This window comes from Erinaceus europaeus, chromosome 5 (genome assembly GCF_950295315.1).
Source record: "Erinaceus europaeus chromosome 5, mEriEur2.1, whole genome shotgun sequence".
Classification (NCBI taxonomy): domain Eukaryota; kingdom Metazoa; phylum Chordata; class Mammalia; order Eulipotyphla; family Erinaceidae; genus Erinaceus; species Erinaceus europaeus.
In genome coordinates, this window is record NC_080166.1 from 71837018 (window position 1) to 71856727 (window position 19710).

Here is a 19710-nt window from a genome sequence, read left to right on the forward strand (position 1 = left end):
ACTCTGGAGACCTCACAGCAGGGTCTGGTCACCAAACATACTGATGAATACACAATTTTGACTGCAAATGCACTCAATAATGCCTGTACTATAAACTTATTATAAAACTTAAGTAGATTAACTATAGATCACTCTGTAGAATGTTAAGAAAATAGGAACATGGGGAGTCGGGCGGTAGCGCAGCAGTTAAGCGCAGGTGGCTCAAAGCACAAGGACCAGTATAAGGATCCTGGTTCAAGCCCCCAGCTCCCCACCTGCAGGGGAGTTGCTTCACAAGCCATGAAGCAGGTCTGCAGGTGTCTATCTTTCTCTCCCCCTCTCTGTCTTCCCCTCCTCTTTCCATTTCTCTCTGTCCTATCCAACAATAATGACATCAATAACAACAACAATAATAACTACAACAATAAAAAGAAAACAACAAGGGCAACAAAAAGGGAAAATGAATAAATAAATATTTTTTAAAAAAGAAAATAATGACATGCACTAAATGGTCAGTTTTATCATTTCTCAAATTGTGTGCTGGTTTCATAAATGTGATTATGTTTAACCCTCATTACTGCACAAAAAAAAATACACATATAGTCTAGATGTTATAGGATAGTGTACATTCACTACATATTATATATTAAAGTGCCGTGTTAAATTTTACTTTATATATTTATAAATTATATATTATTTCAATGCAGTGGGCGATAGGACTTGAACCTGGATAGCACAGAGGCAATGCATCACACCATCCATGTGAGATATTTTGCTGACTCCTATTAAAAAAAAAAAAGACTGATTCATTTTACAAACTAGAGAGTGAGAGGGACCACAATTCATTTGTATACACTGAACAGACCACTCTGTCGTATGCAACACTAGAGACAGACCCAGGGGCCTCACACATGTGAAGAAAACAGTCTACTAGCTGAGTCATCACACTCACTGTCATCTCTAGTTTTAGAGCATGTATGCTAAATGCAGAGTGTAAAGTTCCTACTCTAGTAGGCACAGGTGAGCTTGTTTAGAGCTTCATAAAGTGATAAAACTGGTGCTGGGTGGTGGCACACCTGGTTGAGCATACATGTTACAATGCACAAGGTTCCAGATTTGAGTCCCCAGTCTCCACCTGCAGGGGGAAAGCTTTGCAAGTGGTGAAGCAGTGCTGCAGGTGTCTTTCTCCCATTTTGTCCTCTCCTATCCTCTCCATTATTGGCTGTCTCTATCCAATAAACAAAGATAATAAAATTTTTAAAGGTAAATGTGTCTTTTAAAAAATATTTTTATTTATTAATTTAAAATTGGATAGAGAGAGATTGAGAGGGAGGGAGATATATAGAGGGAAAGAGACATAAAGACACCTGTAGCCCTGCTTTACCACTCGTGAAGCTTTCCCCCTGCAGGTGGGGACCAGGGGCTTGAACCTGAGTCCTTGCTCACTGTAATGTGAGCGCCTAACCAGGTGTACCACTGCCTGGCCCCTAAATGTGTCTTTAAAAACGTGACAAAACTAAGAAATCTCTGAGTAAAATAAACGTATTATTAATCTTTCATGATATTATACATAAAATAATAATTAGTGTCTGTTAATGATAAATATTAGGTAAACTATTTAAAGGTTGTACGTGCACAGAACAAGTATGGGAGATTTTATGAGAAATAAAAGCAGAGGTGTGATGCATTGTCTAAGGGCACATAGTAACTTAGCAACAACTCAAAGAATAGGATCCAAATCCCTTGGCTGAGCATAGTGTCCCATCTATTGTATCAAGCCATTCTCTTTGCCTATAAACATATGCTTGTAAGACTATAATCTAACTATATTTCTAGATCAATTTTTACAAAAACAACTGGGAAACTGATCCAGATCAAGTATCTGTGAAATCTGTGAGAATTATTTTCAAGGGGCTAATAACAGAGAAGCACTTTAATTAATTTTTAAAATAAATATGTGATAGCAGATGGTAGGTAACAGGCTGGTGTCACAAGGAACAGGAGTTTGGAAATGGGAATACTTTCACATTGCCCAGAAAGAAATTACAGAACAGAAAAGAAGGATTTGGGACCTTTCCTCCTTTCCTTTTACTTTTTTTTTCCTTGTTTCCTTTTCTAAGTACACTGTAAACCTGTATGAAACCTATGCTTAGTTCTTCAAAGAGGAAAGGTAATAAGAAGAAGCTCAATTACATTTTGGAATGTGACACATAGGTATTACCTTAAATTGTGGCAGTCTTGATGACACACTTACATGAAAGAACTTTGCCATATCACAGTAGTTTAAAGCAAAACCCTACGCAACTATTTAATTCTGTTTCAACTTACTTTATTGATCATATATCACCTTCTTTAGATACATCCTAGAAAATGTGATGCTAAATGTATAAACTTAATTTCTTGCTAACTTAATGATGGTTCAGAAGAGTAATAATAACCTTTTTTTTTCTGAAAGCATCTGGATGTGAGACCAGAAAACCAAGAATTTTCTGGATTGCTGTATGAAAAAAAGTATGCAATGCACCAAAACCATTCACTGAAAAACAAAAAAGTGTCTTAAGAGTCCAGGAAGTTATAGACAGTTGCAAAATTAATTTTAAAACTATGCTGTCACTAGTTCATGTATTGTACTTGTAGACAAAAATCAAGGTGGGGCAGTAAAATAGTTCACCTGTATGGCATGTCCACTTTCCCACCTGTTAGAGCTGACCCCCGTTACACTAGATGATACCTCCCATACTGTTGTCTCTTCTATCTCTTCCTCTATTACTATGTCTCGGTCCCTCTGTTTGAAAAAGTCAGCCTGAGACAGTGAAGCTCTGCCAATGACAACAATGACAAGCTAAAAAAAAAACAAAATATAAAAAAAAAAAAGTTAAGGAATGAAATCACTATATTTTCACCAAATAAAGGTAATGTTCTCAACCTATTGGAGCAGGCACAAGCTAGAGGGATAGGGAAGTGGGGAAAAACAATCTTTTTTTTTTCCTCCAGGGTTATTGCTGGGCTCGCTGCCTGCACCATGAATCCACCTAATGGCTCCTGGAGGCCATTTTTTCCTCCTTCTGTTGCCCTTGTTGTTGTAGCCTCTCTGTGGTTATTATTATTGCCATTGTTGATGTCGTTCGTTGTTGGATAGGACAAAGAGAAATGAGGAGAGGAGGGGAAGACAGAGAGGGGGAGAGAAAGATAGACACCTGCAAACCTGCTTCACCACCTGTGAAGCGACTCCCCTGCAGGTGGGGAGCCTGGGGCTCAAACTGGGATCCTTATGCCGGTCCTTGTGCTTTGCTCCATGTGCACTTAACCCACTGAGCCACCACCCGACCCCCGGGGAAATACATTCTAATGCTGTTTCTTTTTCTTTTTTTCTTAGTGATTTAATAATGATTGACATGATTATAAAATAACAGGGGTATAATTCTATACAGTTCCCACTACTAGAGTTCCATGCCCTATCTTCTCCATTGGAAACTTCCCTATTCTCTATCCCTCTGGAAGTATAGACCAAAATTTTTTATGGGGTGCAGAAGGTAGAAGGTCTGGTTTCCTTAACTGCTTCTCCACTGAATATGGACATTAGTAGGTTGATTCAAACCCCCAACCTGTTTCAATCTTTCCCTACTGGAGTAGGACTCTGAAAAGGTGAGACTTTGTGACACATTGGTGAGGTCATCTGCTCAGGGAAGTCATTATGGAATCATAGTAGTGTCTGCAACTTGGTGGTTTAAAGGCCATAAAATACAAATCAGGACAAATTACTCTATAAACAGGAACCTAAAGGTAGGAATAGAGCAGATGAATTTAGGGGTCTTCAGGTGGGAAGAAGGTAGGAAGTCTATTTTAGGTATGTTCCAAGGGGACCATGACTTTGGTAATTTTTGCCTGAGCCTGATAGCTAACATGAAGGTAGACTAAAAGTACTGTCTGGGAAGATGGTGGGAGCTTGAAGGAATCATGTTAAGTGAGATAAGCCAGGAAGAGAAGGATGAGTATGGAATCATCCCACTCACAAAGAGAAGTTGAAATAGAAGAACAGTAAGAGAAACACAAAGCAGAATTTGGACTGGGTTTGGAGTTATGCACTAAAGTAACAAGCTCTGGGGGTAAGGGTAGATTTTCAGGTCCACTGTAGGGGGGTAGGATAGGGACACAGAACTTTGGTGATGGGGAAGGTGTTAAACTATAATAGTATTAACTTATAATCTTATAAATCATTATTTACTCAATATGATGGGGAAATTAGACTGAATGTTTCAATTTCTTTAAATACATAGATTTCAGTTTTGAGTACATATTCCTTTAGTCTAAGCACTTAAATTTTTCAAATTTGTAAACTGATTGAATTCTGAGACTGGGCTTAAATTGTTAAATAATTTCTAAAAATAACATTTTTTTCAAATACTAAATCACCTACAATCTTAGACCAGATCAATAAAAATCCACTGCTGTTTCTTTCTGAACTTTTGTAGGTAGACTCAATTCAGGTCGAGGTTCCAGATTTCATATCCTCTGATAGTTGATGGATGGCCTAATTTTTGGCCATGTGCCCCAGACTTCTAGGAGCTGTGTGTATTATGTGAAGACATAAATTAAATATCTCAGAGACAGCTTGAAACTGATTTCTGAAGCTGCCTATCTTTCAACTACAGACCCCCAAAGTAAACATTTACTAAATTATGGTTAAGATATCAGATGTAAGACAGAGCTAGAAGAAGTCAAGAGAGGAAAATCACACATTTCTGACTGTGTTTTGTTTCCAGTTATATAATACACTTGTGCACCCTCATATTTGTGTTGTGTTCTTACTACTTCATTACCACTCTAATTTCACTCTAAAGAGCTTATAGACATTAATTTTGTAAAGTCAAATTCTTTTATATTCCAGGTTTTCATTACAGAGAGACTTGTTGGTGAATTTCATGTGTAGCCCTAGTTGTACAATAAGAACCTTTTAAAAAGAAGAAGGAGTTTTGATGTAGTATGTTGTCAATAGGACTTAAGACTTTCTCTAGGATTAGGGGGATGACAAGAGAAGAGAAAGGGTCAGAAGGAAAATGATTAGCTCAGGTTAGCTAGTTATACTCTTTACTATAGGACACAATAACATTGACTTAGTTTCTGTGGAAAGCAGGAAGACGATAGGTCTTTCTCTCACCAAGGAGGAAGACTATTATAGACTTAGTCATTGGTTTTCCAGCAGAGAGGGCAGACAATTTTGAAGAGAAATGTCCACTCAGGGAAACACTACTGGTTCCTGCTATTAATATGGCCCCTGCAGATGCAAAAAAAAAATGTTTCACAGATATAAAGCACTGGAATTTCTCACCAGCACTGATTTCATAAGTGAAGAAAGAAGTCATATAGCTATTTAGTGTGAAAGTCAGAAGGAATATTCAAGTATTTCACACTACCTCTCCAAGATTGCTATGGAAGAGACCATTTTCCCAGTAAATATTTTAGCAAGAAAAATTAACTTGAAAGATAACCATTAAAAAAATATGTTTCAGTGAGTACCTTAAAACATGCACCTTTGGGTTGGGGAGATAGTATAATGGTATTCCAAAAAGGATTTTAGTGCTTGAAGTTCCAAGGCCCCTGGTTCAGTTCCTACACCACCTTAAACCAGAGCTGAGCAGGGCTCTGAAAACACACACACACACACACACACACACACACACACACACACACACACACACACACACATCAAACAATAACAACCAAACATGCATTAAAGGGGGTTATTAAGTGCCTATGGTGAAATAAGATGGTTTGGTTGAGGGTGAAAGGTACTAATGCCTATCTTTGGGAAATGTGTTAATGTACATATGTAACAAAAAAGTTCTGTAAATAACATTTCCTTCATAAAGTGATATTATAATTGTAAAGACAGAGAGAGAGCAAGAGCAAGAGGGGGGGAGAGAGATCACAATAAAAAGATGCACTCCTTAAAGGACTGCATTAAAATTGTTTACAGGCAAACCCACTTGTTCAATATTAAAATTATTTCTACATTTTCACTGGGCCAGAGGCCTTTATTGCTTTTAAAGTCAAGCCACAAGGCAGGCAGACACCCAGGACACCTGAGCCTACAACCAGAAAGGTATCAGAAGTCCTGCCACCAACAAAAGCTAAGTGTCAAAATGTGAGCATGTCTAGCACAGGGGCTTGTGTAACCTCTGTATGCCTGTGGGTCTGAGCTCACAGTCCATGGCCACAGCTAGGAACATGCTAGGCTGCAGTCATTTCAGGACCAGTCTTCTTAGAGTAGCATAGTAGCTTGACCAAGCCTCCCTTCTGAGAGTGCGGCAGTCCCTATCATTGTTGTTCTACAATGAGGGCAAGGTCCTGTAGAGACTCAAAAGAGGGCTCATGATGATGTTCCTGATGGAGATGACCAGTGATGGTGGAGAGAGGGATCTGCTAGAGGTCTAGGCCCATCATATCTATGTGGGAATCTAAGGATTCCCCATCTAGGTCCTAGGCCCTAGGCCATATCGATGTAGTTAACAGTTAACGGTATTTATATACTTTCCCCATATTTGGAAGCTACTCTCTGCCCTGATCCGGCATTCTAGACCTATTATCCTCAACTATGACACCATCTTCCCAGACATTATTTTTAGTCCACTTGCATGTTAGCTATCAAGCTCAGGCAAGAATTACTAGTCATGGGTCCCTTGGAATATACCTAAAATAGACTTCCTAGCTTCTTCTAGCATGAAGACTCTTAGTTCCACCTGCATTAGTCTAACCTTTACGTTCCACATTATTAAACAGTTTGTCCTGCTTTATATCTTACTGCTTTTTAGCCACCAGGTTGCAGATACTATTATGACAACAACCTGACTTCCCTGGGCAGATGACTCCACCAATGAATGTGTCCTGGAACCTCCTATCCCCAGAGCCCTGCCCCACTAGGGAAAGACAGAAATAGGCCTGCCAGCATCCATGTTCAGCAGAGAAGCAATTGCAGAGGCCAGACCTTCCACCTTCTGCACCTCATGGAGAATTCTGGTCCATACTCCCACAAGGATAAAGAATAGGGCACCCTCAAATAGAGGGGCTAGGATATGGAACTCTGGTGGTGGGAACTGTATGGAATTGTACTACTGTTATCTTACAATCCTGTCAATCATTATTAAATCACTAATTTAAAAAGATGTGAGCATGTCTTCATCAAATCCACATATTTGCTTTTCAGGTTCAGGATGTCTTACACAGAGTTTGAATTCCGTTTGGTCTCAAGAGCAAAGAGGAATTGTTTACCAACTCTGTGCAAACCCTGCTGCATCTAAGTCTCTCAAATGAGGTGGCAAAGCAAACGTTTTTGGGATCACGCTTGGGATTGCTCTGTAGCGCCGACTTCCCCTCCCTATTCAAATATAAATACGTTTGTTTATTTTTATTTATTTTATTTATTTATTTATTTATTTATTTAAATTATCCTTCTCATGCTCACAACCTGTGGACTTGTACTCTGACTGGTGCAGCCAGAAAGCTAGGCTGGTGGGTACCGGCTCAGGCGCCAGACACGGTGGCGCCTGGTAGCGGTGTTGAAATGAAGTCCTCCTGGTTCTGATTTCTCTGGCGGAAGACTGCACCCACTCGCACCCTGGACTGGAAGTCGTGGCCCGCCGTGTCCTCCAGCCCCTGCCTTTCAACCCGCCACCCCTTTAGCTAGCAGTCCTTATTTGACAAGCCAGTGACTATTGGCTGAAGTTCCCCAGAGATTTGCATGAACAGAGAGGGAGTGTCTTCTGCCGCCCGCCCCGCGGAGCGCGCCGACTGCAGCCTCCGCGGGAATGCGCGGCCGAGGGAAGGCGCGCAGCTCGCCGGCGCTGGCAGTGAGCTGGCGCCGGGAGACCTGGCATCCGCGCCTGGATATGGGGCGTCTAAGTCGTCCCAGGAGCAGGACCAGCCACAGAAACCTGCCGGTAAGGGTTAGGTTGCAGGCGCTCAAGTGCCCCGACAAATTGCTGCACTGCAAAGGCAGTTTCCACTCGGGATGGGTTTTCAAGCCTTTACCTTAATCCAAACTTTACAAGAAGAGTAGTAGGGGGTTGGGGAAGGGAGTTTAGCATGTGTGTCCTCTTGGGCAAAGAGCAGGCAAATGTTTGCATTGTGAGAGTAAGTTTCTGAAACAGAAAGGTAGACAGATGAGGCGGAGGGGGTTCGTGGTGTTCTCAGTTTACTTGAGATAAGAGAGCTTCTGAGATTGTTTCCTGCTGCCAGCATCTGGCTAGGACTATCTACTGCAATTGACAAATTGTTTTTGCATAATCATTTTCCACCTTTACTTCTCTTCCCCTAGGGGAGGCAGAAGATTAGTGAGGGTTTGGTAGGAGGAGGAGGGGATCCAGATCCTTTCTATTTGAATTTAGCTGCGTGCTGAAATGAACACGGTATCTATTCTGACCTTAAGCGTTTCTTAATTGGGATGGAGTCAGCTAGGGGCGGGCCCCGTGGGATGGTGGTAGTGGTGGTGGTGTGTGTGTGTGTGTGTTGGGGGGGGGGGTTAACATATTTATCCTGCACTATTATTACATTGTTATTATTAGTTGCGTCGTTATTATTTTATTGTTTTCATTGGTCACTTAATAAGGAATGTGTCACCTTTTGCGTTCTGGAGACCTGGAACATAGTAACCTCTGAATTGGGCACCTGTCGACCCCTTCCAACATGCCGGCCTCCCTCCCCATCACCTCACCTGGAGGTTCCCCTGTCGTGTTGTGTTGTGCAGTCCCTGAGTCAGAGTCCTCACCTTTCACCACGCAGGCCTGTGTTCTGGGGCAGCTTTAAGGTGTGGGATTCAGAGGGTTAACTGCATAAGGATAGAGTGGTGATGGGGGTGGGGCGAGTAGAAACAAAAAACAATAAGTTTTGGAGTCAATGCTGCCCCGTAGATCTCTCCTGTGCAGCGAGTTTCCCTGTTGCCCTCTCTGACTAGAGCGCTGGGTTTTCGTAATGAGGGCAGAAGCAGCAGTGACCCCCCTCCACACACACACACACACACACACACACACCACCACCACCACCACCACCACCACCACCACCACCACCAAGGCACCTGTTTTGGACTCAGACCACTGTCTTTACGTGAGAGAGTAACCAGCCTTCTCCCCTCCTCCCCACTTACAGCCACTGTTTCTGTTTTTCCTGTTCGTGGGACCCTTCAACTGCCTCGCGAGTTACAGCCGGGCCACGGAGCTTCTGTACAGTTTGAACGAGGGACTGCCCGCCGGAGTGCTCATCGGGAGCCTGGCGGAGGACCTGCGGCTGCTGCCTTCCTCTGCAGGGAGTCAGGACGAGCCCTCGCAGCTATCACAGCCCACTGGCGCTGGGCAGAGCCCCCCTCTCTCCTTCAGCCTGGCTTCCCAGGGACTGAGTGGTCAGTACGTAACCCTAGACAACCGCTCTGGAGAGCTGCACACTTCTGCCCAGGAAATTGACCGGGAAGCCCTGTGTCTTGAAGGAGGTGGAGGGGCTGCCTCTGGCGGCAGCATTTCCATCTCCTCCTCACTTGCCTCTGACTCCTGTCTCTTGCTGCTGGATGTGCTGGTTCTGCCTCAGGAGTACTTTAGGTTTGTGAAGGTGAAGATCGCCATCCGGGATATCAATGACAATGCCCCGCAGTTCCCTGTTTCGCAGATTTCGGTTTGGGTCCCAGAAAACGCACCAGTAAACACCCGACTAGCCATAGAGCACCCTGCCATGGACCCAGATATAGGCACTAATGGGGTACAGACCTATCGCTTACTGGACTACCATCGTATGTTCACCCTGGACGTGGAGGAAAACGAGAATGGGGAGCGCACCCCCTATTTAATTGTCATGGGTCTATTGGACAGGGAGACCCAGGACCAGTATGTGAGCATCATCATAGCTGAGGATGGCGGATCTCCACCACTGCTGGGCAGTGCCACCCTGACCATTGGCATAAGTGACATTAATGACAACTGCCCACTCTTCACTGACTCACAGATCAATGTCACTGTGTACGGGAATGCTTCAGTGGGCACACCAGTTGCAGCAGTCCAAGCTGTGGATAGAGACTTGGGAACCAATGCAATGATCACCTATTCTTATAGCCAGAAAGTTCCACAAGCATCTAAGAATTTATTTCATCTGGATGAAATTACTGGCATCATTAAACTTTTTAGTAAGATTGGGGGAAGTGTCCTGCAAAGTCACAAACTCACCATCCTTGCTAATGGCCCAGGCTGCATCCCTGCTGTGATCACTGCCCTGGTGACCATTATCAAAGTCACTTTCAGACCACCTGAAATCATCCCACGGTATATAGCAAATGAAGTAGATAGTATTGTGTACCTGAAAGAACTGGAACCTGTGAACACCCCAATTGCATTCTTCACCATAAGAGACCCAGAAGGCAAATACAAGGTGAACTGCTACCTGGATGGTGAAGGGCCATTTAGGTTATCACCTTACAAACCATACACTACTGAATATTTACTAGAAACCACAAAACCTTTGGACTATGAGCTACAACAGTTCTATGAAATAGCTGTGGTGGCCTGGAACACTGAAGGTTTCCATGTCAAAAAAATTATTAAAGTGCAACTCTTAGATGACAATGACAATGCTCCTATTTTCCCTCAACCCTTGATAGAGCTAACCATTGAGGAAAACAACACACCCAATGCCTTTTTAGCTAAACTGTATGCTACAGATGCTGACAGTGGAGAGAGAGGGCAAGTGTCTTATTTTCTGGGACCTGATGCTCCGTCATATTTTTCCTTAGACAGTGACACAGGAATCTTGACAGTTTCAACTCAGCTGGATCGAGAAGAGAAAGAAAAGTATCGGTACACTGTCAGAGCTGTTGACTCTGGGAAGCCGCCCAGAGAATCATTAGCCACTGTGACTCTCACAGTGCTGGATAAAAATGACAATAGCCCTAGATTCATTAACAAGGACTTCAGTTTTTTTGTGCCAGAAAACTTTCCAGGATATGGTGAAATCGGAGTAATTAGTGTAACAGATGCCGATGCTGGGAGAAATGGGTGGGTTGCCCTCTCAGTGGTGAACCAGAGTGATATTTTTGTCATAGACACAGGGAAGGGCATGCTGAGAGCTAAAGTATCTTTGGACAGAGAGCAGCAAAGCTCCTATACGTTATGGGTGGAAGCCATTGATGGGGGTGAACCTGCACTCTCTTCTACGGCAAAAATTACAATTCTCCTTTTAGATATCAATGACAATCCTCCTCTGGTTTTATTTCCTCAATCTAATATGTCCTACCTGTTGGTACTACCTTCCACACTCCCTGGCTCCCCAGTTACAGAAGTATATGCTGTTGACAAAGACACAGGCATGAATGCTGTCATAGCTTACAGCATCATAGGAAGAAGAGGGCCAAGGCCCGAGTCCTTTAGGATTGACCCCAAAACTGGCAACATTACATTAGAAGAGGCATTGCTCCAGACAGATTATGGACTCCATCGTTTACTGGTCAAAGTGAGTGATCACGGATATCCTGAACCTCTCCACTCCACGGTCATGGTGAACTTATTTGTCAATGACACTGTCAGTAATGAGAGTTACATCGAAAGTCTTTTAAGAAAGGAGCCAGAAATTAATATAGAGGAGAAAGAACCACAGATCTCAATAGAACCAACTCATAGGAAGGTGGAATCTGTTCCCTGCATGCCCACATTGGTTGCTCTGTCTGTAATAAGCTTGGGGTCTATCACACTTGTCACAGGAATGGGCATATACATCTGTTTAAGAAGGGGGAAAAAACACCACAGAGAAGATGAAAATTTGGAAGTACAAATTCCACTAAAAGGAAAAATTGACTTGTGTATAAGAGACAGGAAACCAATGGATATTTCTAATATTTGATGCTTCACTGTGGAAGAACACAGAGATGATATAACTAACTTTGGATAGCCTTCACTACCCAAACAATAAGTGGCTGGCAGTTCCAATGAAGAACAACTAATTTATAACATGTACTATAATGTAAATAGCTGTTTACAGGTTTTTAAATTCAAAATCAGAGGTTATAAAATGTGTACAGCCATTTTTAAATGAAAATTAATACTAACAGCTATAGAACTACTATTAAAAAAGTTTAGACATGGTTTACCACTATCATACAACAGGCCGATGATTACTAAAACCTGGAAGCAAAGGTAAGAAATCAGTATATTGTATTTTTGTCTAACAAGTCCTATAACCACAAGAGGGCATCAGCTGCTCCTTTGCAAGGAACAGTTTTGAGGTATTGTACATGACAGATGTTGTATATGAAATTAATGAAAGAGTATATTTTAAATATATTGTTTTTATGTGAAATTAAAGTAAATTTCATCCTAAATTAAATGTATAAGAAAGGAAATAAATGCATTTATAAATATGTTTATTACCTCACAAGTTCATCATGGATAGTTTAAAAGAGAAGGCATTACAAAGAAAGTGCAATTGCTTTTTTGTAAAAACATGTCATGTGTTAAAGATTTGACCTGCTGATGAGTAGTTCACTCTCTGTGTACTCAGATTGCTTTCTGTTTGCCTTACCATTTTTCACTTGCTATTATTACAGGGGACATATATATGTTTCCCTCCTTACAGAAAAATGTAACTAGAAATTGTATCCAAGGAAAACAGCCAGAAGCAAAGAAGTTAGTTGAACTCTTAGATGCTTCGTAGGTGTTCATGATATTTTGGTGCTTTCCAAACTTGTTGGTTGTACTTTATACTTTGGTTATATGTGAGCTTTTTACATGCTTATACTCATCTAGCACATATGAAAATAAAACATGGAAAAAGAAATTATTCTAGACGTTAATGTACACTACTGGTTGTTTTCCTTGATGTCTTCTAAGAGATCTATACTTATCTTTTGTTGTTGCTTAGGTTTGTTGACTACCAATTCTGACTTCCTTTCTCTGGCTTTGGATTAAGTCCAAGAGTTGATTTGTAATCTCCAGCAGCAGATATCTTTGATAATTTTGCTTTTCCTAAATCCTTTGCAATGAAGCAAGCTGGTTCATTAGTAATTGATTACTTTTACTTCATTGTGGGAGCTGGAAATTTCATTTAAAAGGAGATGTAAGGCAAATCCATCTGTAAACAAGGAATGTGTTAGTTTAAACTGGATTGTTCTGCTTTTTTGGCATCACGTGTGTGTACTGTACGGAAACATGTTTTTATGTCTGCAAATTAAAAGGTATATATTTTCATATTTCCCTTCTCATTTTTACCATCTTATATTTGAACATGAGCTTGTTCTTTCACTGAAGTGCCTGTTATTGGCATTTGCTTGCTTTTAAGGGGGACTGTAGCTAAACTCTTAAGTTACATGCTATATTTACATTAAAGTAATTCAGTAATCAATTAAAAATTGGGTAAATTATTAATAATTATGTGTGTTACTGTAGACACATATACCACATATATATGTATATATAATAATTTATATTTGAAAAAAGTTCACATGAAAATCCATACCAGTGCATAAACACATGATTCTTAATCTATTGTTGGTTTAGCATGGGTTATAAACACTCACTTTATTATACCTAAATGCTTTGGTAGCTGTTTTATTATATTAATTAATTTTAGAATAAAGTATATATATTGAGAAAAAAATTGAATGGAAAGCCCCAGGAATTTTTCAATATGTAATAACATTACTTATTTCTTTTTGACAGTTTAGATAAATTAAAGCATAGAAGGCATTAGGGTTTGATATAAAAAGAAATATATTTTTACTGGAAAATCCTTTTGTGTGAGAAGTACCTGATATAAGCAACTAAGATCTTGTAGTCCTCAAAACTTTCATTTAAAATCGATGTACAGTATTGAAGGCAGCCATTCTCTAGAACCTCTGTTACTCATTTTCATGGTAAGGAACACCATGTGAAGCAAAGCACTACTGATAAAATAAAACTCCATAAATGCAATGATTTAACCATCAGTATAAACAACAAAAAAATCTATTCATTTCTAAATCTGGAGAAGATTCATGTGTTGGAGGGGGAATGGTCTTTATTTTTTTCTATGAGAAATGCCTGTAACATTAATAAAAGATGTATTTCTGAATAACTTCTTGTGACAGGATTTCCTTTACAAAGAAACCTCATTCATATTAAAAACATTTATAACAAGGAAAGTTAAAGTAAATTAAGCTGGACAATAAAAGCCTCTTTTTACTAACACCTTGTGCTAGAACAGTTGCCAAAATGTATGCTAATCATGTCAATGTTGGTAGTTGAGCTGGCACAAAAATAAATGTTCCATTCATTAAAATCCCTAATATCCATTTAACAGTTTGAGAACCACTGAGCTCTCTTTGCCTAAGTTAATGAAGAAGAGATTGCTCTGATCTTTGCACTGCCAAATTCATTCTTATACTACAGAGAAAATCATTCATTAATTTGGATTGGGAAATTCAAAACCAACACTGCAATTTCAGCTACAGGGGAAAAAACAATTTATGTTACTTGACTCTTTAGAGTCGATTCCCTCTACTAGAGTAGAATTTCTATTAAAAAAATAAAAATGTTCTCATGACATTTTCATCAGTGGTAGCTGACAAGGAAAAACAATTCCTTTAAATAACTCTGTAACAATATCGCACTAAAATAAACTCCAAAATTTCACATTTTATGAGAACATTAGGCTCAATCTTTATATTGAATGGCATCACTGAAATAATAGTTCAGTTGATGAAATTAAACTTCTGTAATTAATTAGATTATATAATAACATTCTCTTGCAAAGATTTTAATTTGTGTTCCCAGTAAATGCTTTAACTGGCAACTGTAAAAGGAGGAAATAAGCAAACCTCTCCACTGCAGACTCAGGTTCCATTTTCATTTCAGGAAGAGGAGGACTGTGGGGTCCTGACCTTCTTAGACAATGGAGGATGTAATAAAAGAACAGAACTGAGCATATGGTGCCCTTCAAACATGCTGGGCATACCTCAGCTCATGAGAGCCAGAGACATAGATACCTGAACATTTTCTTCCCTCAGAGGTATAACTGTTCACTTTAAGAAAGTAATGTATTGCTGCAAATTGTCATTGTGCTGACTCATGTAAACACTACCCAGTAATATGCCTTTATAATAAGTCATTCATAAATATTTATGTAAACAAATTAATTCATGAAAATAGACTGGAAACTGGGGAAAAAATCAATCAAAAAATAAAAATTGTGTGGTCCAGGGAGTCAGGTGGTAGCACAGCAGTTAAATGCACGTAGAGCAAAGCACAAGGACTGGTGTAAGGATCCCGGTTCGAGCCCCCCAGCTCCCCACCTAGAGGGGAGTCACTTTACAGGTGGTGAAGCAGGTCTGCAGGTATTTTTCTCTCCCCTCTCTGTCTTCCCCTCCCCTCTCCATTTCTCTGTCCTATCCAACAACTATAACATCAATAACAACAATAATAATGACTATGACAACAATAAAAACAAGGGCAACAAAAGGGAAAGTAAATAAATCAATAAATCAATCAATAAATAAATTGTGTGGTCCAGAAGGTGGTACAATGGATAAAACATTGGACTCTCAAGCATGAGGTCCCAAATTCAATCTCTAGCAGCACATGTACCAGAGTGATGTTTGGTTCTTTCTCTCCTATCTTTCTCATTAATAAATAAAATATTTTTAAAAAGTAAATCAAGTGTGTTGGCTTCAAAACTTAACTTAAAAAAAACATAAATAAAAATTGGAAATTCCTGCCCTATCCCCCCCCCCAAAAAAAAAACACTTCTCCATAATACTATCTATTTGGGTCTAATAAAATAGTTCACTTAGATATACAGCTTCTTTACCATGTGTGTGATTTGGCTCCAAGCCTGGTCCTCAACACACTGGAGGAAGCTTTAGTGCTATGGTGTCTTTCTCCCTCTCTCTTTTTTTCTTTTCACGCACCTCCTGAGAAAAGTTCGTCTTGGAGCAGTGAATCCCTGACAATGTGACACAAAGATATTTAGAAAAATAAAAAACTGACATTTGGTTAGTTTTTTTTGTTTGTTTGTTTGTTTTTTTGGTCATGGGGCTTTATAAAGAGGCAGAGACAAAAAAAATCGAGAGAGGAGGAGGGAGAGAGGAGAGAGGAGAGAGAGAGAGAGAGAGAGAGAGAGAGAGAGAGGCTAAATACTACAGTACCAAAGCTTCCTCTCATATAGTGGGGACCAGGTTTGAACACAGTTGATGCTCATAACAAAGCAGATGCATTTCCAGGTAAGCTATTTTTGCCAGCCCTATAATGCTGTTTTCAATAACTTCCATTTCTGATTAGAAATCATCATGTAAATTTTTATATCATACACATGCACATAGATTTTTATTTTTATATGTCATTGATTTTTTTAAAATTATTATATTTATTTATTGGATAGAGACAGCCAGAAGTTGAGAGGGAAGGGGGTGATAGAGAGGAAGAGAGACAGAGAGACACCCACAACTCTGCTTCACCATTTGCAAAGCTTTCCCCCTGCAGGTGGGGACCTGGAGCTCGAACCTGGGTCATTGCATATTGTAATGTGCACTTAACCAGGTGTGCTACCACCTGGTCCCTGTCATTGATTGTTTTAATGGCATACATTTCTCTGATCAGACCCTAAACAGAGAACATATATCTCTACGTGTATAAAGCAAGATTTAGTTGACTTTAGGGTTATGTATACCATCAAAATGTAAGAAGACAGTTCTGATTAAAATATTATAGAAATGACTTAGTCATTCATTCCATACACATTTATTTCAGTACTCTAATTACCAGTGATTTTGCTGAACACAAAACAGAGTCCCTTGATAAATTTGGATTATAATAAAAAGGGCAATAATAAAACTGTTACCTCAAAACACTGCAGTAAATATGTATCCCTAGAATGTTATGTTAGAGTAATTAACCCAGTCTTGCAAAGTCTCAGAGAAGGCTTCTCATAGGAGACAATTCTTAAAATGGACCCACTAAGAAGATGTGATATCCAAGTTTATTTTTTTAAAGAAGAAAATCTAGACGAGGGAAGTGGAGAGAAGGAAAATGAAGGATAATAGAAGAGGAGAACCAGGTATAAATAATAGCATGTCCTTATTGAATTTTATAAGTCCATTTCCAAAAAAGAGATCAGAAATCTTAACAAAAAATTTAGAAATATCAATGTACTAGAAAATAATGGAGAGTGCAATCTTATTCCGAAATAATGGAAAGTTTAAAGAGATCTTGGGTTTTAAAATGATCTCTTTGGGACCAGGGTAGTGGTTCAGGATTAGAGGACAAGATAGGCAGATGTGAAGATTCTTATATATTTGTTTGTTTCTGTAGAGACCCAGCACCATATATAATAGAGTTGTGCTCTGGTCTCTCATTAAAAATGAGAAGCTCGAGAGTCGGGCGGTAGTGTAGCAGTTAAGTGCACATGGCGCAAAGTGCAAGGACCAGCAAAATGAACCCAGTTTGAGCCCCGACTCCCCAGCTGCAGGGGAGTCACTTCACAGGCAGTGAAGCAGGTCTGCAGGTGTCTTTCTTTCTCTCCCCCTCTCTGTCTTCCCCTCCTCTCTCCATTTCTCTCTGTCCTATCCAACAACGACACCACCAACAACAATAAAAACAACAAGGACAACAAAAGGGGAAATAAATAAATATAATTTAAAAAATGAGAAGGTCATGATAGCAATACGGAAAAACGTATTTGAAGAAGGTTCTGGAAACTAATTAAAAGTAAACATGATAGTTTAATTAAAATGTGGGACCTAAACCCAGGACAAAGAAGTTAAAAACAAAATGGAATAGAGTACACAAATAAGTTACAGCTGGTAGAACTAAAGAAAGTTGCAATATCAGTATGAATCAATCCACATGTGATAAAATATTATAAGTTCATATCATTTGTTCATAATTTGCTTCAAGTTTATTTTTAAATTTTTAGAAGAGTGGGGAATCCATTTACTAAACATTAAATAAGCAATGAGAAAACTGAGGTTATAACCCTTTTTCTAATGTTTAGTTTCATGACACAGATGAAATTGTAAAGATACTAATTTACCAGTTATATTTATTACCATCAATTCGATTCAATTTAACAAATGTTACAGTGTGCCCATGTGGTAAATAGTCCAGCATGAGACTGACCTTATCAGACTGTTTTATGCAAGGCATTTGCAATATTTCCCTTGCAGTTGCACTAAGAATTTTTTTTATCTTTTTAATTTTTTTATTTATTCCCTTTTGTTGCTCTTTTTTTGTAGTAGTAGTAGTAGTAGTTATTGAAGTCGTCGTTGTTGGATAGGACAGAGAGAAATGAAGAGAGGATGGGAAGACAGAGACGGGGAGAGAAATACAGACACCTGCAGACCTGCTTCTCCACCTGTGAAGCGACTCCCCTGCATGTGGGAGAGCCGGGGGCTTCAACCGGGATCCTTACACCGATACTTGCCACTTTGTGTCACCTGTGCTTAACCTGTTGTGCTACTGTCCAACTCCCCACTAAGCATTTTCTACATGCATACTAGTCATGTAGAAATTAGAAGGAAATAAATAATTAAATGGACAATCTATGACAAAATATCATTTGTTCTGAGAATATCAAGAAAGAATAATATGTCTGTTGCAGGCAAGTCTGCACAAACTCTAGAAAATATGAACAAGTGACAGAGAGCAAAGAAGAACACAGATCTTGAGGTTAAACATCACTTTTCAATGAATAAACATCTCATAACATATTTTTATGTCTAACTTTATCTTGTGCAAAATAAGGAATGAAGTAGTACTGAGGACTCACTAGTGAAATTTTTAAGAGCACAATAAATACAAATTTAGTATAAGTACCAACAATATTTCATATAGTCCTGGCTTCAAAATACAACTGTCCTTCTTAAGATCTATTTATATTGAAACTACAAATTTATTCTATCCCATGATGTGATTTAGAAAACCCAATAAATTGATTAATGCAAATGGTTTACACAAATGAAGTACTCCACAAACATTAGCTGGCTTGTTGCTATTGGAATTAAATAATGTGCCATGAGGATCTCTTAGCAATTTATCCACTCATTCTTCTATGAAATTCAGTTTGCCAATTTTACATAAATTAAATGTATAAGAAAGACTGAAAATATCTTAGATGAGAGACTTAAATGAGCAACATGCTCTAAGTACATTTATCCTAATTGACCATTTCTTATGCCATTTAGCATTTCTTACCATGATTTCTTCACATGGAATTCACCTGTCTCTTTTCATTTGAAGTTTCACCAGAACGATGTTATCAGGCCGTGGAGGTGAGCGAAATAGGTCACTTGGATAGTGTACTGCTTTGCCATGTTCACTACCAAGGTACAAGGTCACGTACCCACTGCATTGAAGGAAGCTTTGGTGTTCTGGTCTCTTTCACAATTTCTATATTTCTGCCTTTCTGTCACTATCTAAAAACAAACAAATAAATCTAAATTATCTGACCACAGAAAGGATGAGATAATTTAGTCCATTTCTGTCGTTTTGCATATGAAGAAAGTAACATATAGCATATGAGGAAATATTTTAGGGAACGGTAGTTTACCAAGTTGGGCATGTACATATGTGAGATTTAGGATTGAACCAGATATTACATGGGAATTCCACAACACCTATGGAACATTCATAAATAGTGAAGAGATTCTATGGTATCTCTCTTTCTGAAATTAAAACATTAATAATAAAACAACTGAAAAAGCTAGCCTGGAGCAATGGAATAGTACATATGCACAAG

At 39.3% G+C, this 19710-nt stretch overlaps 1 protein-coding gene across 1 annotated transcript; it reads left to right on the forward strand.

The window, feature by feature from the left end:
• Positions 1–7380: 7380 nt before the first annotated feature.
• PCDH20 (protocadherin 20) lies at positions 7381–13192 on the forward strand. Its single transcript, XM_007525228.2, has 2 exons — positions 7381–7916; positions 9121–13192. Exons 1-2 carry the CDS (start codon positions 7785–7787, stop codon positions 11845–11847), a joined length of 2859 nt encoding a protein of 952 aa, XP_007525290.1. The 5' UTR covers positions 7381–7784; the 3' UTR covers positions 11848–13192.
• Positions 13193–19710: the final 6518 nt, after the last annotated feature.